The 26,609-nt window shown below is 38.5% G+C and overlaps 1 protein-coding gene across 3 annotated transcripts in view; it reads left to right on the plus strand.

The window, feature by feature from the left end:
- Positions 1-26,609, plus strand: part of ulk4 (unc-51 like kinase 4) — a 92,404-nt gene that overhangs the window by 32,341 nt on the left and 33,454 nt on the right. For all 3 annotated transcript variants that reach the window (XM_030749211.1, XM_030749209.1, XM_030749210.1), the window contains exons 19-29: positions 5,545-5,706; positions 6,376-6,561; positions 11,217-11,344; positions 18,684-18,817; positions 19,099-19,220; positions 19,528-19,584; positions 20,281-20,332; positions 20,911-20,978; positions 23,355-23,406; positions 25,357-25,555; positions 26,445-26,537. In XM_030749211.1, coding sequence (XP_030605071.1) covers positions 5,545-5,706; positions 6,376-6,561; positions 11,217-11,344; positions 18,684-18,817; positions 19,099-19,220; positions 19,528-19,584; positions 20,281-20,332; positions 20,911-20,978; positions 23,355-23,406; positions 25,357-25,555; positions 26,445-26,537 — 1,253 coding nt within the window. The remainder of the gene's footprint in view (positions 1-5,544; positions 5,707-6,375; positions 6,562-11,216; positions 11,345-18,683; positions 18,818-19,098; positions 19,221-19,527; positions 19,585-20,280; positions 20,333-20,910; positions 20,979-23,354; positions 23,407-25,356; positions 25,556-26,444; positions 26,538-26,609) is intronic.

Here is a 26,609-nt window from a genome sequence, read left to right on the forward strand (position 1 = left end):
TGTAATAAGCAATAATGCATTTGTTTTATCAGCAATTCCATCCAGGCTCTTTACATGAACAGATGAAGTTGCCTCAATGACAGCCCTATTGAACTTCTTCCCCTTCCTCAGTGCTTGCAGCTATATTTTATCTGTAGTTTTGTTTTGTTTTTGGCTTTTGGTAATGGGCATCTGCTTTTTTTTGTTTATTTGTTTGTTTTGCATTTTGATCTGTCCTTTCCCATGTCTCTATTACTGGTACTTGTACATTAACTTTTTTCTCCTTCAGCTACTTTGTCCATGTTACCTTCTAATCCTTTGTTTCTCACTGACTACCTGTTGGTCTATAAGCCTCTGGAGTGTTAGATGTATAGTGTGCAAGACTGGTAGACGTCTGTGTTGCTGCCATGGGGGCTCATTCAAAACCAGGTGCACTGGCTTCTAAAGGATTTTAATTGGAGCAAGAAACCACATGAAACGTGAACATGTGCACATATACACGCATAAAACTTCTACTCAAGTAAAGTGATTTAGTTTTCGTAATCTGTTTGCCTTTGTACTTGAGACTCAGAGGACAGGTGCAAACATGTTTGGATATAAACCTAATCCACTGATCAACATTTGAAGACAGGATTTTATTGTTCAGCATCTGCCTAGCCTTTGAACTCTTTTATTTGAAAACAACTTTTTTTTCTTCTTTTTTTGCCAGGGGTTCAAAGCATATAAATCTTACTAAGCTGTGGAATAAGAGAGATTTTTTTTTTTTAGTTTCAACTAAGTTGCCAGAGAGCCAGTTAGTCCTGTTGAATTCTGATGAAATAGATTGCTGCTTCCTTTTTTTTCTTTTCTTTTCTTTTTTGAAGACCTGATACAGGTGGGGTTTTTTGTTTGTTTGTTTGTTTTTGTATTTTTTTTTTTTTTGCCAGTTATGAAATTTAAACCTTGCAAATTTAATATTGAAAACTGTATGCTTTGCTGTATGCGTTCCTATAGCTGGATATATTAGAGCTGCCAAAAGCACTTCTGGAAAGCTCAATTTAAGCATCTTAAAGTTTTTGTTTCTTGTATGTTTTTGAAGTAGTTATGCTGGAATGCTTTTTGTCTGGTTTTGCAACTTTTATTGGAGATCATGAATCTATTTTCCCAGTAAAGTTAATCTTACAAGATTACAGGATCAGTCTTTTTTTTTTTTTTTTTAAGCCGTGAATGATTTGGAATTTGTCGAAGGACAATACAGTAGACAGGAAAGGGCGGCAGAGAAAGTAGGGGGAACAACATGCAGGAAGTGGCCTGGGGCAGGCTTGAACCTGAGTCTCAACCAGTGAACTATACCAGCGCTCTGGTATAATTTATTTTAACAGTAACTCCTAATGTTAGAAATATACTTAATATTAGTACATTTTTAGAATTCATAGCCCTCTAAATCTGATTTACTCCAACCCAACACATGTCCACACATTGGGTAAAAAACCGCAGAAGAGGGTACCAAAATATTCCAAACACATCCGTGCTGTCAGTAAACTAGAAGAGGCATACAAGAGCATTGTGCAACCTTGTCTTGTCAGCTGAGGTCATGAAGAGAAATTGCAGTGCAGTCATTCCAATTACCAGTAAAATGACTCTGGCACTTGCAACTTGATTCTGAATTTTAATAGCTCATACAATTATTGATAGAATGAGGCTTAGCATGCCATGTTTTCTCAGGCTATTTATTTTAACAGTTCCTCAACTTTAACTCTAGCAAAACCTAGAAGTTGACACTCTTCTTTTTTGAGTGAAATACTATGACACACACTAAATTGTAACATATCCTCAGTGTTAGTATTTCGTGTTCCCAGGTGTTAAGAGCATAGTTAGTGGTTGATCCTCAGCCCCTTCACGTGTGAACCTGTTGTTGGACAAGATGCTGAACCACCCCGTGTTTCTGCTGATGGCATGTGAGCATTTATCGTGAGTGCTACTGTGTGTTGGTTGTGGAAGTCATAGTAAAGTTGTTGATAGAATTTAGCTGAGACTGCATTTACAAATCTGATTAGCTTCATCTGTCTATCTGGATATGACGTGCATTTTCAATATATAACTAAAAAAAAATGGAGGTTGAACTTCATCATGTACATAGTAAGAGTAAAATTCATTTCAGATAGTATTTAAGAAAATTGTTAAAAGACTTTTTAGATCTTGGACATCAATGGAAGCAGATGTTTTCCAGTGTCTTTTTGACTCCAGCCAAGCAAATGTTTACTGAGCGAGTGTGTTTTTGTAACTCTGTGCTTACTGTTTTGCCTTGAGTAATTTTTTTTTTTGTATTATTTTTAATACATTTTTTGTGAGTTGTGTTGCCAAAAATGGCTTTAAATAGAGGTTGACTCATGTTCTCCTCCAGCTTCATGAAACAAAGTGGTGAGAGGAGTTCTGCGTTCAAAATTTAGCTCCAGATTTTAAACTACAGCAATTTACTTCTTTCTCTACATTTGGTAAACAAATCCCCCAGTGTGTGTGTCATTGTCTCACCAGCAGCAGTAGTAGTCCTGTTCCATATTTGGTAGCATAATGGTGGTTGGATTATCTTGAGCAGTTTATATTAAATGACACCCCCACCCCCCACTATGCTGTGTGACCTGTATAGAAATCACAGTTACAAAAGCAATATGACTACTCCAGTAACATACAAAATGCTGTGCTCGTGTCTTCATCAAACACACTGAGTGATTACACACAGTGCTAGCCTAAAAAGGTAAAATTAAGTTTAGTAGCTGGTAGAACCTCTTCCAGCAGCAACAAACTCATTCAGACATTTCCTGTAGCTGCTTGCTCACGCAACAATGAGGAGGAATTTGGGGCCATTCCCATTACAGCATGTCTCAATTGAACGGCCTTCATGTAATGCTAGAGCATGTCAGTTGGCTTAAGAGCAGGATACTGACTTTAGGTCAGTGTCTTGTTGCATCACTTCATTGTTCTCACAATGATTGCAAGGTGTCTTGGCCAAACCACCTTCATTATGGCTCACAGTTGGGAATGATGGTGTTGGTGTGCTGTTCCTTTTTTTTCTCCATACATGATGTACATTTTTGTCTCAGAGCATTAGCCTAGAAGTGTGGAAAACAATGATTTGAAGAGATGTGATTACTTTTGTGACATCCTTTTTTAACACCATTTGTAGTCAGTTGTTTTTTTTTTGTGGTCAACGCAGTAACAGAGATCTTAGTAAGTTATAAGGGTGGGTGATATAGCCTCAAAATTATATCACCATATTTCACGAAAATTTGCAATAATATTTACTGGATAGCTTTTTATCGATGCTCACAGCTTGCAAGCAGCAGCATATATAAGTGTAAATAAATTAAGGCCATTAACCACCTGACTTTTCTAGTGAGCTACTTGATGACACACTGCCTAATTCAAAGTCAGTACCAATCAGGCTCCACGGTACTCGACAGTGAGTACAGTGCCTTCACGCCACACTCATGAAGTCTGTTTCTGTTGTTGGGTCAGAGACAGTCACACCAGTGGAGATCATTTTGTAGCTCTGGCAGTGCTCATCCTGTTCCTTCTTGCACAAAGGAGCAGATACTGATCCTGCTGATGGGTTAAGGACCTTCTATACCCTGCAGAACCACAGTGGTTCACTTTCCAGCCTGACTAACTAACTTATGATATATCATCATCATGCAGCCAGGTAATTGGAAGAACAATTGTAAAAATGTTGCTTTAATTTATTTGAACTTACCTTTCTGGGAATGTAAAATCTAACTAGAGCTTTATGGATAGTATAGTGAGTGTGCTTATACTGGGACACATTATAGTGTGAATGACTTACTCTTTCCTCTGTCTCCTGTATTTCTCTCTGCATCATAATGATGGAATTTCTTGCATGAGCTACTTGTTTCTCACCACATGTAAGGATATATCTCTCTCGCTCTGTCTCTCTCTCTCTTTGTCTTTAACACCCCCCCTCTTCTCTGTGTAGTTCCTGGCAGGGCTACAGTCTATTAAACACACAGACAGTGGGTGCTCCCCCGTGGGCTCATTAGTGAGCTGGCCCGTACGGCCTGGGGAATGCTGGAACAGACCATTCTACCAGTTCCCGGAGGGGTGCCAGAGTATTCATTATGCTGTTGTTCATCATAGTCTCTTGGTGGTGAATAGTACAATGAGATCTTCTATATTGGATTAATAGGTCATCTGTCTAAGTTATCAGTTTTTATTTTGTTTCCATGTACTTGAATATGATGTATCTGATATATAATGTGAAATAACCAAGGCCTGAAAACTGATGCTTTCTTAAATGTCAGAGGAAAATGTGTCCATCATTTTGTGATAAGCCACAGTCAGATTCAATTAAAATATTTATGACAGTTTTAATGGTACACATTATGTAAAAACTTGTTACCACTTGGGTCTAATGTGTACATCATTTACATCATGGGTTCAGTTGTTTGTGAGGAAAGAAACTAAAAACAGTTTATTACTGAATCCAAAAAGTATATTTTCAATATCACTATTATTGTTTGTTCTTTGTCTTAAGTCTCCTATTACTCATGTGTTGTGCTTCTTCTATATAAAGAAGTATTGACTGTGTGAACTATACAACAGCTTTTAAGTATAAACTGCTGTATTGTTTAGAATTAACATACTAAATAGCCAGAGTGAAATAATTGTTTTTGTTGTTCATACGAACCTTTACCACAAAATATTATTATCTGTTTTTTTATGAATAGGTTTTATCGTATCACATATCTAGGGAGGGTAGCGTGTAAATGATGTAACACAGTGAAACACAATAATAACTTGACAGAGGCAATCACTTCTGTTCTACTTCCTGGCTTTCTCCACAATGACATTCCTGGAAAACTAATTTCCTCAGCCACAGAGATTTGATTAGCCCATTGTCTGAACACTGACAACTATTCTCTACTGAGGCAAAGGTGTGTGGGCACATACGGTATACACATCGAATATGAGCGCAAACGCATACACATTAATACACAAGTTCACTCATATACACAACTTCTGTCTCCATTTTGTACCAAGATGTCATTGAGAGCTGATCTAATTATCAGTTTGTGATTTCATTAGTTCTTTGTTCATTGTGGTCACATTTTTCAGTGATCGGGTTTTGAATTTAACTGACACAGAAAATGCTGAACCCTTATCATTGTGATATGCTCTGCTATTAAGATGCATGTGCAGTTTCACACACCAGTATGAAAGCTTGCCTTTACACACGTTTGACCTTCACCACCAGATTGTTCTGGCACTCTACGTGTTTTTCAGCACATGCTGTAATAAGACCATATCTTTTCTGTCTGTATTGTTTATATTTGTTATTCTTTTTCTTCGTCAACTTAAAGAAATTGAAGGACAACTATTGGGAGTTTAGTCACTAACCTATTGTTATAAGTGTGGTTAGTAGTGTTGTCAGTGTCAGCTTAAATGGATTATTTTACTATATACTACATACTTAAATTATGCATTACCTTGTATACTCCCAGTGTAGTTAGCTGATCACCATATCAGAATTGATGTACATGATTTCGAGGTGTGTGTATGTTTGTCTTCCAGGATGACTCTACAGTTCATCATATGGCAGCAAAAGTGATAGAGAACATATCAACAGTGATGTCTGGTCCCTCCCATCACCTGGTTACCACAGAGATAGGCTCCGCCCTGTGGTACCTGTTCACTCACTCCACGGTGGAGGCTGTCAGAGTCACTGCTATCTCTGTAAGCTCACATGCCTACACACACAGTCGAGCATGTGTGAGTGTGTACACATATACAGCTACCTTTGTAGAAGCTTCAAACATACAATAAAAACTTGGAGGTTAACCCAAGTAAGTTGTCTTTGAAAAAGTCAATAGCACTGTGTAAGTTGACTTTGAAAAAGTCAACTTACACAGATTAAAAAGGCTTTTTCGCAACACATTACACAAAGTAAGCACAGCCCATTTGGCTGTGCTTACTTTGTGTAATGTGATGCTTGACTGTTTGAATTTGTTATATTGCTGTTATATTCTGACTGCTAAAAATAATGAATTCTGATTAGATTCTCCTAGTCAGTCCCAGGTGATGAATATCAGTTGCCTTTTTCATGATGAGTCACAAACCAAGTCCTTTTTGGAAATATACCAACTTTTCTTTACCCATCTTTGTCATGATGGACTGTGTAAGTGTATTAATTCAGGCCACGTGAAGCATTTGATACACTCCCACTATCAGGCTTTGAATTATATTAATGGTTTTCTTACTGGCACAGTGGGAGGGGATGTGAATGCATTTCTAAGTCATTTGTCACTGGGCACTTGTTCCTTCTTTACAGCTCTAATGGCAAGAAATTACATCACAGAGGAGCGTCCATTATCTCAGAGTGTGCATGTCAGTCTGTTTTTCCAGTCTCTTTCTAGGCTGACCAGGGTGGTCCCAGCAATCTTCCTGGCAGTAATTGACACCTGTGGCCCAGCAGCCATCTTGAAGGACATAGAGGGAGCAGGGGCCCGGGTTCAGCAGCACCTGCTCACTGCTGTGGCCACTGCCTTGCTCAACTCACGCACCCAAAAACGCCGCATCACACACAGCAAGGTATGTGTATCCTTTCACACATGTTTGACTACACTCACCAGCCACTGCATTAGTTGCACCTGTTCAACTGCTCATTAATGTTAACTGCTGATCTAATCAGCCAGTCACATGGCAGCACCTCACTGCATTTAGGTACGCATAACCCAAATTCCAAAAAAAGTTGGGACACTGCATAAACTGTAAATAAAAATAGAATGCAGTAATGTCCAAATCTCATAAAGCCATATTTTATTCAGAATAGAGCATAGAAAACACACCAAATGTTTAATCTGAGAACACATACCATTTTAATAAAATCATTTTGAATTTGATAGCAGCAACACATCTCAAAATAGTTGAGACACGGCCATGTTTACCACTGTGTAGCATCCCCTCTTCTGTTAACAACAGCCTGTAAATGTCTGTGAACTGAGGAGAGCAGCTGCTGAACTTTTGGAAAAGAAATGTCCCATTCTTTTCTGATGGAGTATTCTAGCTTCTCAACAGTCCTGTATCATCTTTGTCATAGTTTTCTCTTCATGATGCTTCAAATGTTTGCAGCTGGTGAAAGGATCTGGACTCGTCTACTATGAAGCCATCCTGTTGTAATAGCTGCTGTATGTGTTGCTGAAATATGGAAGGCCCTCCCTGAAAAAGGCGTCATCTGGATACAAGTATATGCTGCTCTAAAACCTGTATATACCTTTCAGCAGTGATGGCGCCTTTCTAGATGTGCAAGCTGCCAGTTCCATAAGCACTTATGCACCCCTATACTTTTGAACTGAGCACCGATAACAAGCCAGATGGTCCCTTTCCACTTTAGACTGGAGAACGCGGTGTCCATGTTTTCCAAAAAGAATTTCAAATTTTGATTAGTCTGACCACAGAACGGTTTTCCGGTTTGCCTCAGACTATCTGAAATATGCTCTGGCCCAGAGAAGACAGCAGCATTTTTGGATCATGTTCACATATGGCTTCTTTGCATGACAGAGCTTTAACCTGCTTTTGTGGATGGCACTGCAAGCTGTGTTCACAGACAGTGATTTCTGGAAGTGTTCCTGAGCCCATGCAGAGATTTCCATGCCAGAATCATATCTGTTATTAATGCAGTGCCACCTGAGGGCATGAAGATCATGGGCATCCAGTATTGATTTTCGGCCTTGTCCCTTTAGAGTTTCTGAATCTTTTGATGATATTATGCTGAGATACTTAGTCTGTGCAATTTTACATTGAGGAAGATTAGACTGAAAGTGTTCTGCAATTTATAGACATAGTTCTTTTGTAGACTGGTGAACCTCTGCCATTTTTACTTCTGAGAAACTCTGCCACTCTAAAATGCCAGTTAACCTAATTATTTGAAAAATGTTCCTCCAGCCATTTCTTTTGAGTGCCACTTACTTTTCTAGCCTTTTGTTACCCCATCCTGACTTTTTTGAGACATGTTGTTACCATCAAATTCAAAACAAGCAAATATTTTTCATGAAATAGGAAAATGTCTCAGTTTAGATCTATTGTGGATAAAATATGGGTTTATGATTTTTGCAAATCATTGCGTTCTGTTTTTATTTACAGTTTAAACAGCGTCGCAGCTTTTTTGGAATTGAGATTGTAGTCATGGTCAAGATGAATGGCTACAGTTCAAACTGAGCATCAGTTCAAAAAGGAGAGATCACTGGGAGAAACTGAACATGATTTATTGATAATAAATACAATTAGCTATTTGGCAATTAGACTCCAATGGCCCATCGAAGCCGAAGGGAATCCCAGTAGAGATAGGAATTAGGGCAGGACCCCCGGAGTCAAGACCGTGGTGGTTTGGAAGGAGCTCTTGGGTGGTGAAGAGGAGGTGGTGGGTTGCATGAATGAGTCTGGAAGGGAGAATGACAGATAAGCAGTGATATTTAAAGCACACTGAATGGAGGTTGATTGATTAGCGGAAGGTGGGCAGAAAGATGATTGGACTAGAAGTGATGAAGTCAGCATTGAGTTTGACAGTGTGGGAAAGTGGGAGTGATGTAAAATAGAGAAGTAGCCAAACACCTGGGAAAGTAGGCAGATGAGTGATTTCAGATCTTCCTTATTGAATGGACACCGAAGCTTCATAATGGGCTGAAAAAGAGAAGATATCCAGCGAGCGGCAGTGTTCTGGGCGAAGATGCATCACTGAGGCAGTTTCATGGTGATAGGAAGGCAACAATAACTCAAATAACTGCTTGTTACAACCAAGGTAGGCAGAAGAGAATCTCTGAACTCATAACACGTTGAACCTTGAACCAGATCGGCTACAGCAACAGAAGACCACACTGGGCACTAACACTGTTAGCTAAGAGCAAGAAACTGAGGCTGCAGTTCACATGGGCTCACCAAATTTGGATAATAAAAGACTGGAAAAATGTTGCCTGGCCTGATGCGTCTGTTGCAACATTCAGATGCTAGGTAAACAACATGAAAGCATGACAGTGGTATAATGGTGTGAGGCGTATTTTCTTGGCATACTTTGGGCTCCTTAGTACAACAGCTGTGCAGCGCTATCATGTCAATATGGACCAAAATCTCAGAGGAAGATTTCCAGCACCTTGTTGAATCTTTGCCAGGAAGAATTAAGGCAATTCTGAAGGCAAAAGCATGTCCACCCCAGTACTAGCAAGGTGTACCTATGAAAGTGTCTGGTGAGTGTATGTAATAATATATGTCAATAAGATACCTAGACACAAACAACCATCATGTTTTAATGTCTCGTTGAAATTGCTACAGCATTATTTGACGAACAATTTTGGTGGTAACATGGCTACAGAGTAAGGGTTGATTTTTAGTTATGTGAGGAATATCTCTAATTAGGGAATTTTACTCAGTGGCTGAGGGATGAAAACACTCCTGAATAACTACACAACAACATGAAGAACAAACAAAACTGGCCTTGTCAAATTCTTAACATATCTTCACATTGCTTTTTCCACTCTCTTCGTTAGTGTGGCTCTCTTTCTCGCTCCCACACAGTTCATGAACTGATGCTGAACTGTTCATGAACTAATTTGTCAGGAATTACTTATTTAATTTTTCATAAGACAGCCCATCAAGAGTGTATGTGATGTGCTAATCTTGGTAAGGCAGAGGAGCTGAAATTGATTTGAAGGTTTTTAACTTGGAGTCTAGCATTGGTAATTGACTCTGAACTGAATTTATTTGCATTGAGTATTTCCAATTTAACACCGGAATACAAACTTAGTACTTCAACTCTGCTCTAATTATACAATGATATGCATTCACCCTCCTATCCCCTCCCCCCCTTCGCGCCGCACTCTCCCCTGGCACAAAGACAGACAGACCAAGAGTTTGTTTACAGAACTCTGTTAGTGTGTGTGTGTGTCTGTGTATGCATGTGAGTGAGTGACTTTTTGTGTGTGTACACTCAAGCACAAGCATTAATTTGTTGAGTGTGTCAGTATCTAGGCTAATTGGCTGAATGAACATGCTCTAGCCTTCTACTTCAGCAAAGCATTATGGGTAGTGGGGTGGGACTTATCAGCAAGGCACACACTACTGGGCTTTTGAAATTAATTAACTTAGTGTGTCACTCCATAAACACACATGTATGCACATGCTTTCTCATTGCTGTTACACACACACACACACACACACACACACACACACACACACACACACACACACACACACATTGGGTGGTCTGTGGTGCTGGTGATTATGATAATGGTAATGAAGGGTGGTCAGTCAAAATTTTTTCCAACCAGTTACTGCTGCTGAGTGAATAGTTGTAGTAGCTGTAGGCATGCGAGTTTGTGTGTGGGCAGATTAAGTCTGAGGATGTTTTACATACATTTTCTAAAAATTAGAAGAAAAAAAAATTGAACACCTTGAGGAAGTTATTAATTTGAACATTTTTCTCCTTTCTGTTAATTTCTGTTTCTTGTGATAAGATAAACTTAGAACAGCAATGTGTAAAATTTTCTCTTAAAACTTTAAATGAACCAGGTTACTTACAATGTTAACACATTAACATTTTCAGTTAAAATGTTTACAATTTGTGATATTGAAATCTGTTAAAATTGTTGACTTTATCGAATTTGTCTTAATTGCAAAGCTTAGGTGTTTTTAGGTGGAGGTGTTTTTGGGTGGAGCACACCAGCAGAATAATTAACAGCTTGTGAATATCTTGCAATGGGATCACACTGGTCACAATGTAGTCAACTTAATGATGTTCTGAGTACTTAGCTGTTACTACTACATTCAGATGACGAGCTGTGACTACTATTGTTGGCATATATTATGTGGCATATATTATGGCAGAGACACTATTGTGTGTCTGCCATCATGGCAAAATGTGGTCCTTTTGACACCTACTATAGCAGGAACTGCCACTGTTCATATGTCTGTGCAGCTTCAGAATCAGCATTAACTGAAAAAGAAAAAAAATAAATGTCTTCAGTTTTAATATTTTACATGTTTCTCTAGAGTGAACATTATTTGGAAATCATTGTGTTCTGCTTTCTTCTTTACATATTAAAGCATCTCAACTTTTTTGGGAACCTGGTTGTAGTTCCCAGAACAGTAGGTGTCCCCAGGACTACAGTTTGCCACGACCTTTCTCACACAGCACTAGCTATGTTGCCATGGTTTGTAATGTGTTTGAGTACTAATTTTAATTTACTCATTTATAGGATCTGGTGTTGAGAGTGCTACGTTGTCTAGAGAGTCCATCTACAATAATAAGAGCCAAAACATTACTACTGCTCCTTTTACTTATACAAGACAGCACACACACTCTACTTTACTGCTGTCAAAACAGGTAAATACACTCACACATCACACACTCACATACTGACAATGTGTACTCATGTATGAACATGTTGTTTTGGTGTTTTTATCATGTTTTATTTTGACCAAGTTAACATCTACAAAGTATGATGTGTGAATCTATGAAAATTGATTGAATCTCATGAGTCAGGTCTTCATAAACAGCTCTATGAGTTTGAGCTCAAGTTAGTTGAAACATTAAGCTGGAACTGATTTCCTAATTAGAACATAAAACTCTCTGTGGCCTTCTCAGTAGTAGCTCTGAAAAGGATATTAACTAGATGCAGTGATGGTGCAAGTTTGAATAATAATTTTGTGAATTAGAGAATCACTCCTTTTAATGAACTGTATTGCAACACACTTATAACACATTAATCTTGCTTTGGGTAGTGTTATGCCTGTCTTAACTTACCACATTTCACTGTGCACCCTTCAACTGTCTAACTGTACTGAGATTTAGACCAGTGAAGCTCATTCTTAACTCCACTCAGTCTGTCAGACCACTGGCTAATTAGTTTCTCTGGAATGTAGTTGCCAGTGTTCACACATAGACTGAGCTGTCAGAGAACAAGCACGCAGCATTTGTGAAATCCATTTCAGGGTGGGATTTCCCTTTAATTATTTAGCTGTAGATTTCAGTATGAGAGTGTGTTCTCTTACCCAGCCTCACCACAGCTAAAACCAAATTCCCTCTTCAGTATAGTTTGTGGGTTGGCAAATACAAGATTTTTTTTTCCCTGGAATGTTATAATGTTCACTTTAAAGAAACTAGTGTTAGAAAAAAATCCCAAACTATCCCGACAGCTAGTTTATCTACCTAAATAGGTGTTAAACTAAACTTAGCAAAGTAAGGAAATTTGTGTTTGGTTGATTATTTCTTTGTTGTAACAATGCTTCTTGGCAATAAACCTTAACTGATTGAAAGACTGTTTATTTCCTCTTAAATGGAGCCACATTTTTACAGAAAATGCATTTGTGGGTTGAGCAGCAGAGTTGAGTATGGGGTTTGGGCCCAGGAAAACTTGCCAGATTCTGCCTACAGCAGTTGGATCACAGGGTCAAAGAGTGGAGAAGATGCAGAGAATGCTATGTTAATTGCTGCACCGGCAGGGTAACAGCTTTTGATGGAGGCAGTGTGATGGTGTGTGGTGGCATCTTCCTTACTGTAAAAACAAGGCTTGTCATCACTGGAGGCAATCTCAATGCAGAGAGACACTGAGATGAGATTCTGCAACCAGTGGCAATCTCATATCTCCACAGTCTGGGACAAAATTCCATCCTCCAAGATAACAACACTTGACCCCACAGAGCGGGTTTAAGAGACTACTCCCAGAATTTGGTAGTGTAGAGGATGGAACGGCCTGCCTGCAGTCCCAATCTCAACCCCACTGAACACTTGTGGGATCAGCTTGGGTGTGCTGTTCATGCCAAAGTAACCAACACAACCACACTGGCTGGCTTGCGACAATTGCTGGTTGAAGAATGGGATGCCATCACCCACAGCAGTGTAGCATGAGGAGGTGCCAGGCTTTTGTGGCTGTGTATGCTATTGAGGCCCCTGTTTGGTAAATTAATAAATTGTTAAATTGCCAATATTGTTTCTTTAGACTTAAATCATAAAATCCAATAAAATATAACACGATGTCAATAGCAGAATAAGCTGTTTGGCATTGACAGAGAAGATTTGGCAAGTTTTTCATGGGCACACCCCACATACTCAACTCTGCTGCTCAACCCACAAATGCATTTTCCTCACAAATATGGCACCATTTAAGGAGAAATAAACAGGCTTTCCAATGGTATAAGATTTATTGACAAGAAGCATTGTTACAAAACAGAAATAGTCGACTAAACACAAATTTCCTTACTCTTTGTACTAAGCCAATAAAGTTGGTTCCAATGTTATTACAACTGGCTGAGTGCACTGGAACGAAGATGGTACACACCATAAAATTAGTTTCAGTTTAAGAGTATTTCATTCTCACTAAGCAATAAACTCCATTAGTTAAAAAAAAATTTTTACATCTTAAAGAAACTTTAGACCACACAATAGGTTTCAGGCTGACTGAGAGTTATAAGTGATTGAACCCTCCTAAATGTAGTACCCTTCACCAGCAGATCATATCATGACTACATTTAAATCATATATTTTCTAAACACTTGATTTTTTCCCCCTGCCTAAAAATGCAAGAGAGTTTCAAATGGATTCACTGTACAGAGATGTATAACCAGTTGTTGTTAACTCAGATAGGATTGTCTTCATTTTACGTCCACTCTGCCTCTCCCCAGACATGGTGAAACTGCCAGTAAAAAAGGCAGTATAAACTATCATATGCACATAAAGTGATCATAAATCAGCGATCATAAATCAGGCAAGTTTTCTAATATATTCTTTTTTTCCCCTTTGGTTGCTTTGGATAGGTCACCTTGGGGCTGTCATTCTAAAACTACATGTAATACTCAACTGTTACTCAACACATTAAATCAACAAAGCTTGCCATGCATGCTTTCAAGCAGTGATTTTCAATTATCAGCTATCTAAAGCAGAGAGCTGTTTTAAGGGAGACTTCCTTCATGATAATGCTGGTGGGGCTTGTTGGCAGTGAAGTGTACTCTGGGTAACCTTTGCTTTAGGTAGCACAGCAACTGTGGGAATTATATTGCAAATGTATGTACCTTGGGCCTCTAATTGATGCTACTGTATGTTAGTGGAGCTGCAAATTGCTCATTAACTGATCATCCTGTGTTTCTCACCACTATGCAATGCTGGGAATGTGAGTAGCCTTTTTTGGTTAGCTATACATGCATTCTATGTATGGTAGCTAGAAAATTGAATAATTATAAAATGTGGTCTGTCTTATAGTTTATTACAATCTAACACAATCTGTTTAAACTAAAAAACAGTAACCAGATGTACTTAATATCTTCCTTAATTTAATATATTGAGTAATCTCCAAGCAAGCTGGAAACAGTAAAATTAAATGTGTAAAGCAGTGCTAACACCGCACAGCAAGATGGTCCTGGTTTTGAATCTCGTCTGGGGCCTTTCTGTGTGGAGTTTTTATGTTCTCCCTGTGTCTGCCTGGGTTCTTACTGTGTATATGTAGGTTCTCTCCAGGCCCTCCAGTCCCCCCCAGCCCAAAGACTTGCATGGAGTTAGGTTAATTGGTGATTCTAAATTGACCATTGGGGTGAGTGTGAATGGTTGTCGGTCTCTCTGTGTTAGCCCTGCAACAGATTAGCGACCTGTCCAGGGTGTGCCCTGCCTTTAGCCTTATGGCAGCTGGGATAGGCTCCAGTTCCCCCCGTGACCCTGAGTTGGATAAATGGAAGAAAATGGATGGATGTAGATCTTTCTTTAGCAGCTACAGCCTCCATCAAATGCTTTCTGTAGCTGCTTTTGAGTTTTGTACAACAGTGAAAACAGTTTCAGTTTCAGTATTTCTGGGATGTATAGATTGTACAGCCTACTTTAGGTCATGTCACAAGAGGCCAGGACTTTGACATGAATCATTCATGAAGTTGTGGATTTACTTGTGTTCTTTGGTCATTGTTTTGTTGTTTCATCTAACCCCTCCTAAGCTTCAGGTAATGGAATGCAGCCCTGACCTTCTCCTGTAAATGTTTCAAAAGTTTTCAATTTTCCCTCAATGATTGCAAGCTATCCAGGGCAGTCCACATTGCTCCCTCCACCATGCTTCATAGCTGCGGTTTTGCTCTGCAGTGATCTACTTCTTCTGATCTAATAATGAAAAACATACAAGGTTTGCCACAGTATTTTTAACTATTTTGTATTATTTATTTTTATTTATTTATTTTTACAACATATATATTTTTATACATTCTCTTATTTTCTGTATTTTTAATACTTTTTATTTTCTGTATATATTTTTATACATTTTATTTTCTGTATATTTTATACATTGTGTTTTATTTTCTGTATATTTTATTATATTACATTATTATATTATTATTTTTATTTTAGAGAGTTTGACTGTCTATTGCATGGCACTGACCAGGAGTGGCCCTCCAATCTCATTGTACATCCTGTATAATGACAATAAAGGCATTCTATTCTATATATAGAATAGAATATATATATATATATATATATATATATATATATATATATATATATATATATATATATATATATATATATATATATATATAAGGCATTCTATTCTATTATTACTTATCATTTATGTGCCTTATTGTAAACTGAAGAACACTTACATTTTTAGCAATGATTTTGCAGCCTTTTTCAGCTTTTTAAATCTGTGTAATGATTCTTCTGAGGCCCCATAAAAGTTGCAACCCATGCCTCCCATTTCATCAATTCACTTGAACACCTGAAATCTGTGTTTGTCTGTGGTTTGACCACATTCTGTGAGTAATCAGTGCTGAAAAAAAATATGCATGCTATTAAATATTTAATGTATTTTTATTATTTTATAGTGTTATACAACTAAAGTTGAAAATGTATATCTCAAATTAATAGTACAAGTTATATTTACTCTACATTTGGGTTCATGCTTGCTTTGTAAATGCGGCATTGACTAAAACTTTGGCTATAAATGACATAGTTTCAGCAACACAAATAATAATAATGAGTTGGTTGTGAGGAATAAAATTTCTGGGATTTGGTCTGGTATTTTAGGAGAATAATCTTGGAAAACAAAAGTTAAAATTTCCCTCAGGGTAGAGAATGAAGCAGTATTGTGTTCTAATGGCTGTATTTTGATGCATGCCATTTTTAATTTCCTTTTAGGAAATTAAATGTTCTAGTACATTGCATTTTGGTATATTAATTGCCTTAACACAGTACTAACTAAAGTATATAGATTACATACTGACTATGTCCTCTAAGAAATAGTGACAGAAAATGGAAATGAAGAGACATGGTTACTTAATTTAGGATTGCTTCAGTTGGACGGTTCTCTCTGACATAGAGCCGTAGGGCCAGAACATCAATTTCAAGTCTGAATACAGACTCCTTTAACAATGACCACTTAAGGAAATTAAAGTGATTTTACCTCTTACTTTCAGCTTCAGCTTTTTTCCTCTGCCTGTTTTTTTCCTCTTTCCCTTCCAGACACACACACATGCACACTGTATACTCTTTATCTCCTTCCTCACACTTGCTTTCCCTCTCTTAGCTGAGTTAGAGCTGTCAGAGTTGACCTGCCTGTCTCACTCCCACTGAGCACTCTGCATGATTCAATCATGTAGAGAAACACGCATTTTTCTCCGAGTCCTATTGTCACCCAGGCACATTGTGTTTAATTACGGTAGTTCATAAGTAGCATGAAAATATGTGTTTTAGGAGTTTTTTTGGTCTCTGAGATAAAAATTGCACAAGTGCCAAGATTGTCATTGAGAGTGAAAATTGATGGCTTTCAGCAGTGCAGGCACACACACACACACACACACACACACACACACACACACACACACACACACACACACACACACACACACACACACACACACACAAAGCTGGGTCAGTTGTGTGTGAGTCTCCCACAGTGACTGACAGTGAGGTGACAAGATTGTGTCTCTTTATTCAGCAATCTGGAAAATGTCTGCAAGAGAAGGACACACAGGGCTTGGCCACTTGGCTGAGCCACTACTTTGGTCCAGGCTGCAATGTATCTCAAAAAACTACTGGACGGTAGGCTCTGATCCTCTTATGGGATGCAAGATGAAAATATGCTTAGGCTGTGTTCCTGGTTTTTCAAAGGCTTATTTTAGTCAGAGATATGAGAAGTCACAGACCTTCATGATTACATCAGGGATCGCCTGTGAGCCCCTTCTTGTTTTCAGCGGTGATGGACAGGCTGACAGATGAGATCAGGCAGGAGTCTCCGTGGACTGAGATGTTTGCAGATGGTGTTGTGATCTGTTGTAAGACTAGGGGGCAGGTGGAAGAGAGCCTGGAGAGGTGGAGGTATGCACTGGAGAGAAGAGGAATAAAAGTCAGAAGCAAGACAGAACACATGTATGTGAATGAGAGGGAGACAGGTGTAACAGGAACTAGTGAAGGCAGATGAGTTTAAATACCTGGGGGCAACCAAAAGGGAACATCTGAAAGAAGAAGTTGTCACAGACTTTCATGGAACAGGATCTTAATGTAACATTGACATAATTTGATCCTTACTATGTGAAATCTATGTATTTTTATCATTTTGATTTGGGCCCAAGTCTACATTATCTTTTTATAAATTTGAGACCTAAAAAATCCTATTGACATGGTGTTGGTATTCACCATTTACCTACTGCAGGTTTAGTTGTGTACAAAAGCTTGAGCACCCCAGCACAAATGAAATATTATGTAGATTTTTTTTTTATTTTTTATAGATTTTATTAATTGGAAGGATGTAAGAACAATTAATTCAGTTAAAATAAAATTAGAATAATATGGAAATAAAAGTACAATGTGGTAAAGCTGCATTTTCATGTCTGCTTCCTTCAGAGATTTAACTTTGGTGGCACCAACCTTGGCAAAAATCATTTGATTGTGAGTATTGATTACTTAGATCATGGAAAGCTTGTTCCTTATGATCGATTGAGACAGGCTTGTGATTAAACTGTGAATAAATAATTAAACTTAATGAGTAATCTGAAGGTCTTTACCATTTGCCAGGCTGAAGGTTACACTGCTTTATATTAAAAAAAAATGTAATATTAAGTAAATACTCACAGGAAATACACTGGACAACATAGTAAGAGTAACCATTTTTTGTTCCATATAGTTGTAAACCCTGGATGGTAATCTTTTATGGAACATTATGAAGAAAAATTAATAATCCACCATTCCCCCCCGCACCAATGCTACGCTTAAGCTTTGAATTGATATTTGTTAACTAATGTGACCCCTCTGAATGTATTTGGATGTGTGTGTTGATACACGTGTGGATGTGTTTATGTGACGGTAATGAATATGAGTTAGTAACCTTTCCTCCCTGCTCAGAATTTGTGAACAGAATATTATTGATTACTGTTCAATAGACACAGTCTGATGAGAATGAAAATGTTCTCAAATTGTCCGTTTCCTGGACTCCTTGCCCCTTATTTTTATGCGTCCTGTCAAAATTTTACAGCTCATTGACTACCATGTTATTGTTAATGTGTCTGTCTCATTTCATTGTGTATTTGAAACTGCTGAACAACTAACAATGAATGGAGCAGACCAAAGACCTGCTTCCACAAAAATACTGCAGATATATCTGCAATGCTACATACAGAGGTGAAAGTTTTCTAAAAATGTCACCATTATATTTTCCGTTGTGTGATATAAACACACGCAGTACATGTTTCTCTCTGTCTAGACTCGTGATGTACCTGGAGAGAGACCTGCGCAAAGCCACTCCTCTCAGAGAGATCCCCAGCCAGTCAGGATACTTGTCTCAGTGTCTGGATTTACTGATTGCATATCTGAGCAGCACTGCACCAGCGATTATGGGTACACACAAATAACTACACACATAAGTGCACACACGCCTGTAAGATTGTGCTTCCTCCATGTGTTCTTTCACCTACATGTTCATAGAAATTTGAAAATCCATTCATTCGGTGTCATTTTGCTAAGAAAACGCGAAATGTTTTTGCTAGTTGCGGTAGAAAAAAGAAATGCAGATGCCGATGTTTATGCTTTTTATTGCAAAAAAGTTCAGACCATTAGCCTTCTTCTTGTATTCCTTCTCATCTCCTCATGTGACCTCTTGCCTTGTGTCCTCTCTTTAGATAATGTCCTTTGTGTCCTGAGAGGTGTGACTGGGAGGAGACATCCAACTATAGCTCAGAGTAAACGACTTAAAGAAACTTTGCCTACTTTGTCTATAGTGCTGGAACTTCTTTCATCCCAGGTAACCTGGACCAAAATTACTTCTCTTCAGTGTTTGATTTTAAAAGCTTTAGCAGTTTCCTACTTAGATTTTCTCATAAATTACCAGCAGCAGTCTTTGTTTTTAACACAGAGGCCCCCATTTATTTAGTACATAGCACTAAAAGAAAAGTGAGGATGCTTACAAAAATTATTGCATAAACTAAACCATATAAACTAAGCAGAGCTAAATCACCACTACCCTCACTGCTTGTTTTTGTTGTTTTTTCCCTGTCATCCCATTGCCTTATCTTGACTTACCTGTGTAAAATGTGTCTGTCTCCTCACAGGTCTTTAGATCTCAGATTGTAACAGGAGAGTTTCTGACTCAAATTGGATTGCTGCTGGTAAGTGGTTGGTAATCAGTCATGTTTTGACACTTCATCTGTGTCTACGTGTTAGAGGCAAATAATAAAACTCTCAATTAGGGTTGACTAGGATATTTTTAATTTCAGATATTTAAGTAAAGCCATTGAGACTATTAAAATAACATAATAAAAAATTGAAGAGAGAACAGTACACCTGAAACATATGCAGTGGATGTTATATTAACATACTGTTTCTCAGCTTTAGTTTAAATAGGATTACATCAGTATAAGAAGAATTTAGTAGGACATACTTCCCTGTTAGTGTAGTGGTTCAAAAATAATTGGAGCAGTTCACATGAAGTCAAACAAAAAACATATTTAATATTTTGCCAAAATACTACAGACAGTAACAGAGAGCTTTTGAACCCAAATTTTGTCAAAGTTTTAACAACTCTTTAACAAAATATTCGTATTTTGGTAACCTGAGTTCTGATGTCACATTTTAGTTCATTTTCAATTATACAATATATGAAATGAATCTGAATTATTTTGTAAAGCCAGGAGTGTAGTATCAATTTAAAAAATTGCACTTGTGGTTCCTTTCTCTCTTACTGTCAACAGTGAATTCCTTAAAGCATCTCAGACACTAGACACAACTAACATGAAAAACCTTATATGAAGTCTGACAGTTTCAAAGGAGAAGTCACATCAAGTTTTTAAATATCTATTTGACAGGACATCATTGTCTCTGTAGAGTCCAATGAAACAAATCTGGCCAGTGCTGTTGGTGAGTATCTTTACAGATGCTTTATGAATGTTTTATCACTGGATATCATCTCCTACCATATCTACAGTAGTATTTTTTATTCCCTTTTCACTTGATTAGTCTGCGATAGCCTCTTTCACAAAGCTTCATGTGCTTCATTGTTAAAATTGCACAGTTCCTTTCCTTACCATTCCAGGTTAAATGAAATTAAATGAGATTAAAACAAATAAATCCTTTGAGGTTAATGAACTATCATGTAGTTAAAATAGAGTAAAGTTTAGCAGGCTACAGTTTAGCTCACAAGTCACCACTGAATTGTAAGAAAACCACATGGGGAAGGTAAGAAGAGAGATACTGCACTTGAAGACAGCTGTGAGATTGAATTACAAATACGTGCCCATAAGGTGCAGAATGTGGGCTTAGCTACTGTTCATGCATCTGAATCAAGTGGTGTGGTTGAGTGGCTTGCTCAAAGGCCATTTTATCAGCACATCACAAACAGAATACATCTCCATCCTTAAAAGGTATTCAGTTACTGGTCAGTTTTTTATTGAGAACATGACAAGTATTTGTGAATATTATATTTGATTCTTCTTTAGATACAGCTCTGTCCATTGTGGAAGTACTGAGCCAGCACGATGCACTCATCAGACCCTATCATGATGTTGTAAGTATAAGTACAAGGAAATATGCAGCTCGATATTGCATTGAATGAATGGTTGAGTGTTGTAGTTTTGACTGGCTACCTGTCTGTCTGAGTGACTGGCTGTCTGCTGATAGTTTAGTACACCAATATAGGACAGGTATCTTGTGATATTCAACAAATGTCAGTACATTTCGTCTGACGGGACTTGGGAGACAACCTGTCATCATTCTGGTATACTGTTACTTTTCTGCAACTGTCAGATTTTCAGCATCGATCCCCCCACCACCACCATCACACTCTTTTTTTTTTTTTTTTTTTTTTTCTTTTCTCATTTAGAAAAAACATAATACGCAAGTTGCTTTGCTGGGATAGAAAACTTGCAGAGAGCAAGTGAGGGGTAAAAAATTGTCTAGTGTGTGTTAAAGTGTCTCAATGAATTTGTACAGCCTTTGTCAATAATATGAATTGGCCGGTGGTATTGTATTCAGTGTGTGTCTTCCAGTCTACTAAACCTGTCTGTTAGTGATCAGAGGACAAAGGGTCAACATGTGGACTATTAGGAAAGACACTAATCAAGTATTGAACTGACAGAGCTTCATCAGATCTGTGTGTGTGTGTGTGTGTGTGTGTGTGTGTGTGTGTGTGTGTGTGTGCGCGCGCGCACGTGTGCACGTGCACGTGTATGCTTGTGTGCGTGTGCGTGCATGAGACAGAGAGAGACGTGGATGTGCATGGGATGGGACAATGAGATTGTATTTAATGACTATTGACGTATGGAAGTGGAGAGCAGCAGGAAGCTGACAGGATGGAGGGAGAGAAAAAAGGAAAGACATGAGGAACAGAGGATAGGAGCAAAAAGGAGGGCTGATAGTCAATAACACAGGAAGACACTTTAATTACCCACAGCCAACTCAGATTAGCTTTAATTGTCCTCTGGACAAGGACACACACTCATGTTTGACTTAGTTAATGTTTCTGAATTCTGGTCACAGTGTGAATAAAGAGTAAAGTTTGCAGTTAGTTTTGTCTCCACGGCTGCTCTTTTGTAAAAGCAAACCGTAGGCGATGGAAAAACAAAATATTTAATTTGCTACGCAGGTTCCAGAATTGAATACCGTTTGGAAAGACTTTGTCATTGGGAATTATGTTTTTGCATGTATGTGCCTTTCATTTCATTATTTTGTGGTTTAGGTTAGTGTATTTACAAATTTGGAGAGAAGACTTAAAGACTGCAGCATAACTTTAATTATACAGCACAAATAGAGTCACATAACACACTCTAAATAGCAGTCAGTAACAATCAATTATGATTGTTGTTAACATCAACTATTGTTTTATATTAAAGTAATTTTAAAGAAATGTAATTCAACACAGCCTGTTTTTTAGTCATGTTTAAATGCAAATTTAACACTTTATTACTATGGATATTTATATTACACGGGAAATTAATCTTTAGTTACAGTTGTAGTGATAGGATTTCTTTTCTTTACCACTGTAAAGCAGCTGAGGGAAAGAGGGGGGAAAATGGACAAATGTGGATAAGAAAGGCTTTCATAAATGGGAGGGATGCACTGCCCATAGTTACAGAGTTCAGAGAGAATGCACCCAGGTCTGCACCCCTCAAGACACACACACAGCCATACACACACATACGCACGTAGATTCATGCAGTCTTTTGATGGCTGTGATATTAATACACAGACCATTAAGTGGTGGACAACATCCTTTGTAGTTTTCTTCCTCTGGCTTTCAATGTAATGACCTCGCACACACTCACTCAGCATTAGTGGTGTTTCTATGGTAATATTAGTAATCATGCAAATTCATGCAATACAGATTCATACTTAAATAAGCGCTTTGACAGTTGTGAAAATACGTGTGTGTGTCTGTGCGTTTGTTTGTTCGATCAAAGAAACCATTCAGCAGTGCATTTCCATAGTAATTTGATCCTCTGTGACAGTGGTCTGTGTGGTTGATGCCCACAGAATTTATATAGTGCAGCATCTCCTATTCAGTTTTATCTAAAAATATATACTCTGCTTTTAGATATGCCACACAGAATTTTAACTATATAGCTGTTTAGAGGAAGGTGGTGATTGTGTTGATAAATACACTTATTTGCCCTGAATTAGAGGGGACAGTACTGAACTATATTAACACCTTAGAAGCCTTCAGCACATGGGTGGATTTTTATTTCACTTCTGTGTTTTAACCTGAGTTATTTCACATCCATGCGTTATTTGCAGCTGAACTTATGAACTTACATCAGATTATAACTGATTCTTCTAGCTCGTTACTACTTGACAACTGAAAGCAATTTCCTTCTCTTGTGACCGGGATCGAATACAGTACAGATAAATAACATTTTTTTTGCTTGTTTGTTAATGTCTCTTGTAGGTTGTGGATGTCATAATGTCTCCTCTGACAGTACTGGCTTTCAGCAAAAATGGTGAGTGGAGGGGTCACTTTTTTAAATAGAGAAAAGAGTGTGAAACAGAGAAGAAAGGGGATGAAAGGTTAATGTCAGAGAGAGAGGAAGAAATGTCAAATGGGAGAAGTGGCACAGCAGGTTCAATTCAATTTTAATTTTCAGTTCAATTTTATTTATATAGCGCTGAACCACAACAAACAGTCGCCTCAAGGCGTGTTGTATTGTAAGGTAAAGACCTTACAATATGTTCGAAAGCCTGATGGTCGGGGGCCTTTATTGCCTGTCACAGTCAATGACTTTCTTCCTGTTTCCTGTTTGTTGGGGTTCTAACAATTCATGCTCATACCTCAGTTTTTCTTTAGAGTGGAAGGAAGATAGATTAATGCCATAACACAATGACAATAATCCATGGATATGTATTGGTTTTGAAACTTCAGTGAGCCATTACAGTTTGGTCGATACAGGTCAGTACACAGGAGAGCCAGATGTCAGGGTAAAAGGTTTTTTGTTAGCCATAATACTGTGTTGCTTGTTTTCTTGTCATGCTTTGTTAGTCTGAAGCTCATAACTTTTAGTCCCCCTCTGAGCCCTTTTTTCCAAGCTTGTAGGTATTCCTATATACATGTATGTACTGAATAATATTTATACAATGACATTTGAAAAAGGACTCATAGGGCTCTATGCAGTGTGGAGTGGAGGAGTTTAAGTATATCGGGATCTTGTTCACAAGTGACAGGAGAACGGGAGATTAACAGACAGATCGGGGCTACGTCTGCAGTGATGCGGACGCTGCACCGGTCTGTCGTGGTGAAGAGGGAGCTGAGCGTGAAAGCGAAGCTGTCGATTTACCAGTCGATCTAAGTCCCTACCCTCACCTATGGCCACAAGTCTTGGGTAGTGACCAAAAGAACGAGATTGCGAATGCAAGCTGCAGAAATGAGCTTCCTCCGATGTGTGGCTGGCCTCTCCCTTAGAGACAGGTTGAAGAATGCAGCCATTTGAGAGGGATTCAAAGTAGAGCGGCTGCTCCTCCACATCGAAAGGAGCCAGTTAAGGTGGTTCGGGCATCTGACTAGGATGCCTCCTGGATGCCTCTTGGGTGAGGTGTTCCAGACATATCCTACCAGGAGGAGGCCCTGGGGCAGACACAGGACATGCTGGTGAGATTATATCTCTCAGCTGCCCTGGGACCGCCTTAGGGTCCCCCTGGATGAGCTGGAGGAAGTGGCTGGGGAGAGGGAGGTCTGGGCTTCTCTGCTTAGGCTGCTGCCCCTGCGACCCGGCCCCGGATAAGAGGAAGAAAATGGATGGATGATTTTCCTGTTGCACAGATGGCTTCGCATTTAACTCTAGAATCATTTGGTACACAGAGGAGATCATGGTTGACTCTGTGACTGCAAGGTGCCCAAATCATCCCTCCTCCACCACCGTGCTTGACGGTTGGTATGAGGTGTCCATGCTGATATGCTGTGTTTGGTTTTCTCAAAACATTCTTCCAGAAGTCTTGCAACTTTGCAAACCTAAACCTTGTTACCATGTTTTTTTTTAGAGAGAAGAGGCTTTCTCTCTGGCACCCCCTCCAAACAATCCATACTTATTCAGTCTTTTTTCTAATCGTACTTTTGTGAACTTTAACATTTAACACGCTGACTGCAGAGTCTGAGATGGAACACTTGCATTTTTGCATGTTTGTTCATTAATCTAAAGCTATGTGACATCCTGAAGTTTGGACGTTTCAAATGCTACTCAGCAAGTTCAATCAAAATTGTTAATGCATATTATTGTCCCCTCAGAACCAAATATTAATTTACACACACACACACACACACACACACACACACACACACACACACACACACACACACACACACACACACACACACACACACACACACACACACACACACAGTATTCTAAACACTTATTCATAATAATACTCTCTGTGTTTTCTGTCTTTGTGTGGTGCAGTCGAGTGGTCTGTATTTGTTTTGAGGGTGTTGTCTGACTTGAGTGTGGTCCTGCTGGTCCAAGTTGGTGATATTGAGGAAAAAGAGGAAAGGACAGAAGAAGAGAAAGAGAGACATGAAAAAGGAGGAAGGGCAGAAGAGGAAATAAGGGGTGGAAGCTCGTGTATCTTATCTCTCATCACTGAATCTCTGCTTTTAAGGTTGGTCTGGTTTATTCTAAGTGCAGCTTCAGTGTGTCTGGATTCCTCCTGTATTAGCTGTCTCTATAGGAACAGAAACATTTTACTGTCCACTTGAATAACATTTTTAAAATCAATACAGAATTTCAATCAATACAATATAACCAAAATAACAGGCAGTCAGTTTCAATGATAGATGTAGTAATATGTAGCATACAGTACCCACTGTTTTGTGCAAGGGTGTTTTCATTCATGTTTTCCTCACATGAAAGCAAAATTTCTCTAGACTGTTTCACAGCCAAGACCATGAGTCTGACCCGATCCTTATCTGACACAGGTGCCTTTTGAGTAATTAAAAGCTTTACATACACATAATATTCTAACCAAAAGAGCTTCATTAGTGTTGCTGCTAGGTCAAAAACCGCTCCGTCACAACAGATAACTTCAGAGTTGAGCATCATAGATGTATACCAAATCTGAATGACATGGTATATATTTGTTGATATCAAACCTCTTTATAACATGTTGTGGCTTGCAACCTGCTTCTACAAATACAACAAACTGGCAAGTGACTGTTCAATCTATGAAAAACAAAGTCCATTTTACACAAGCCAAAGAATAAGTAGACAATACAATGTTTGTAGTGTGTTTTTATCATGTTTCCTGCACATCTTCTATGTGGATATATCTTGTCTCTTCCTATACCAATAAGATTTTTATTTATCAGTTTCTCCCCTAGCTGCTTCTCTTCCTACATTTTTTTCTCTCCTATTATAACTCTCGTTCTCCCCACCCCACCCCTCTCTCCAGATCTGTTCTAGTTTACTCTCTCTTACTAATGATCAGAACAGTGCATTAATTATTAACACTACGAAAGCCAAATGTTGTACACCGACATGTTTATGTCTAGGTACGAGACTCTTCTACGAGCACCAGAGCCTATCCCCCTCCACGCACTCAGACTGCTGGTATCAATGACTGAACACAACAGTGGAATCTGCAGGTAATGCAAACACATCAGTCACACACAATTAACCACAGACACAGACAACAGACTGTTGAAGCATTGTAATGT

The sequence above is a fragment of the Archocentrus centrarchus genome, chromosome 16 (assembly GCF_007364275.1).
Source record: "Archocentrus centrarchus isolate MPI-CPG fArcCen1 chromosome 16, fArcCen1, whole genome shotgun sequence".
Lineage (NCBI taxonomy): Eukaryota > Metazoa > Chordata > Actinopteri > Cichliformes > Cichlidae > Archocentrus > Archocentrus centrarchus.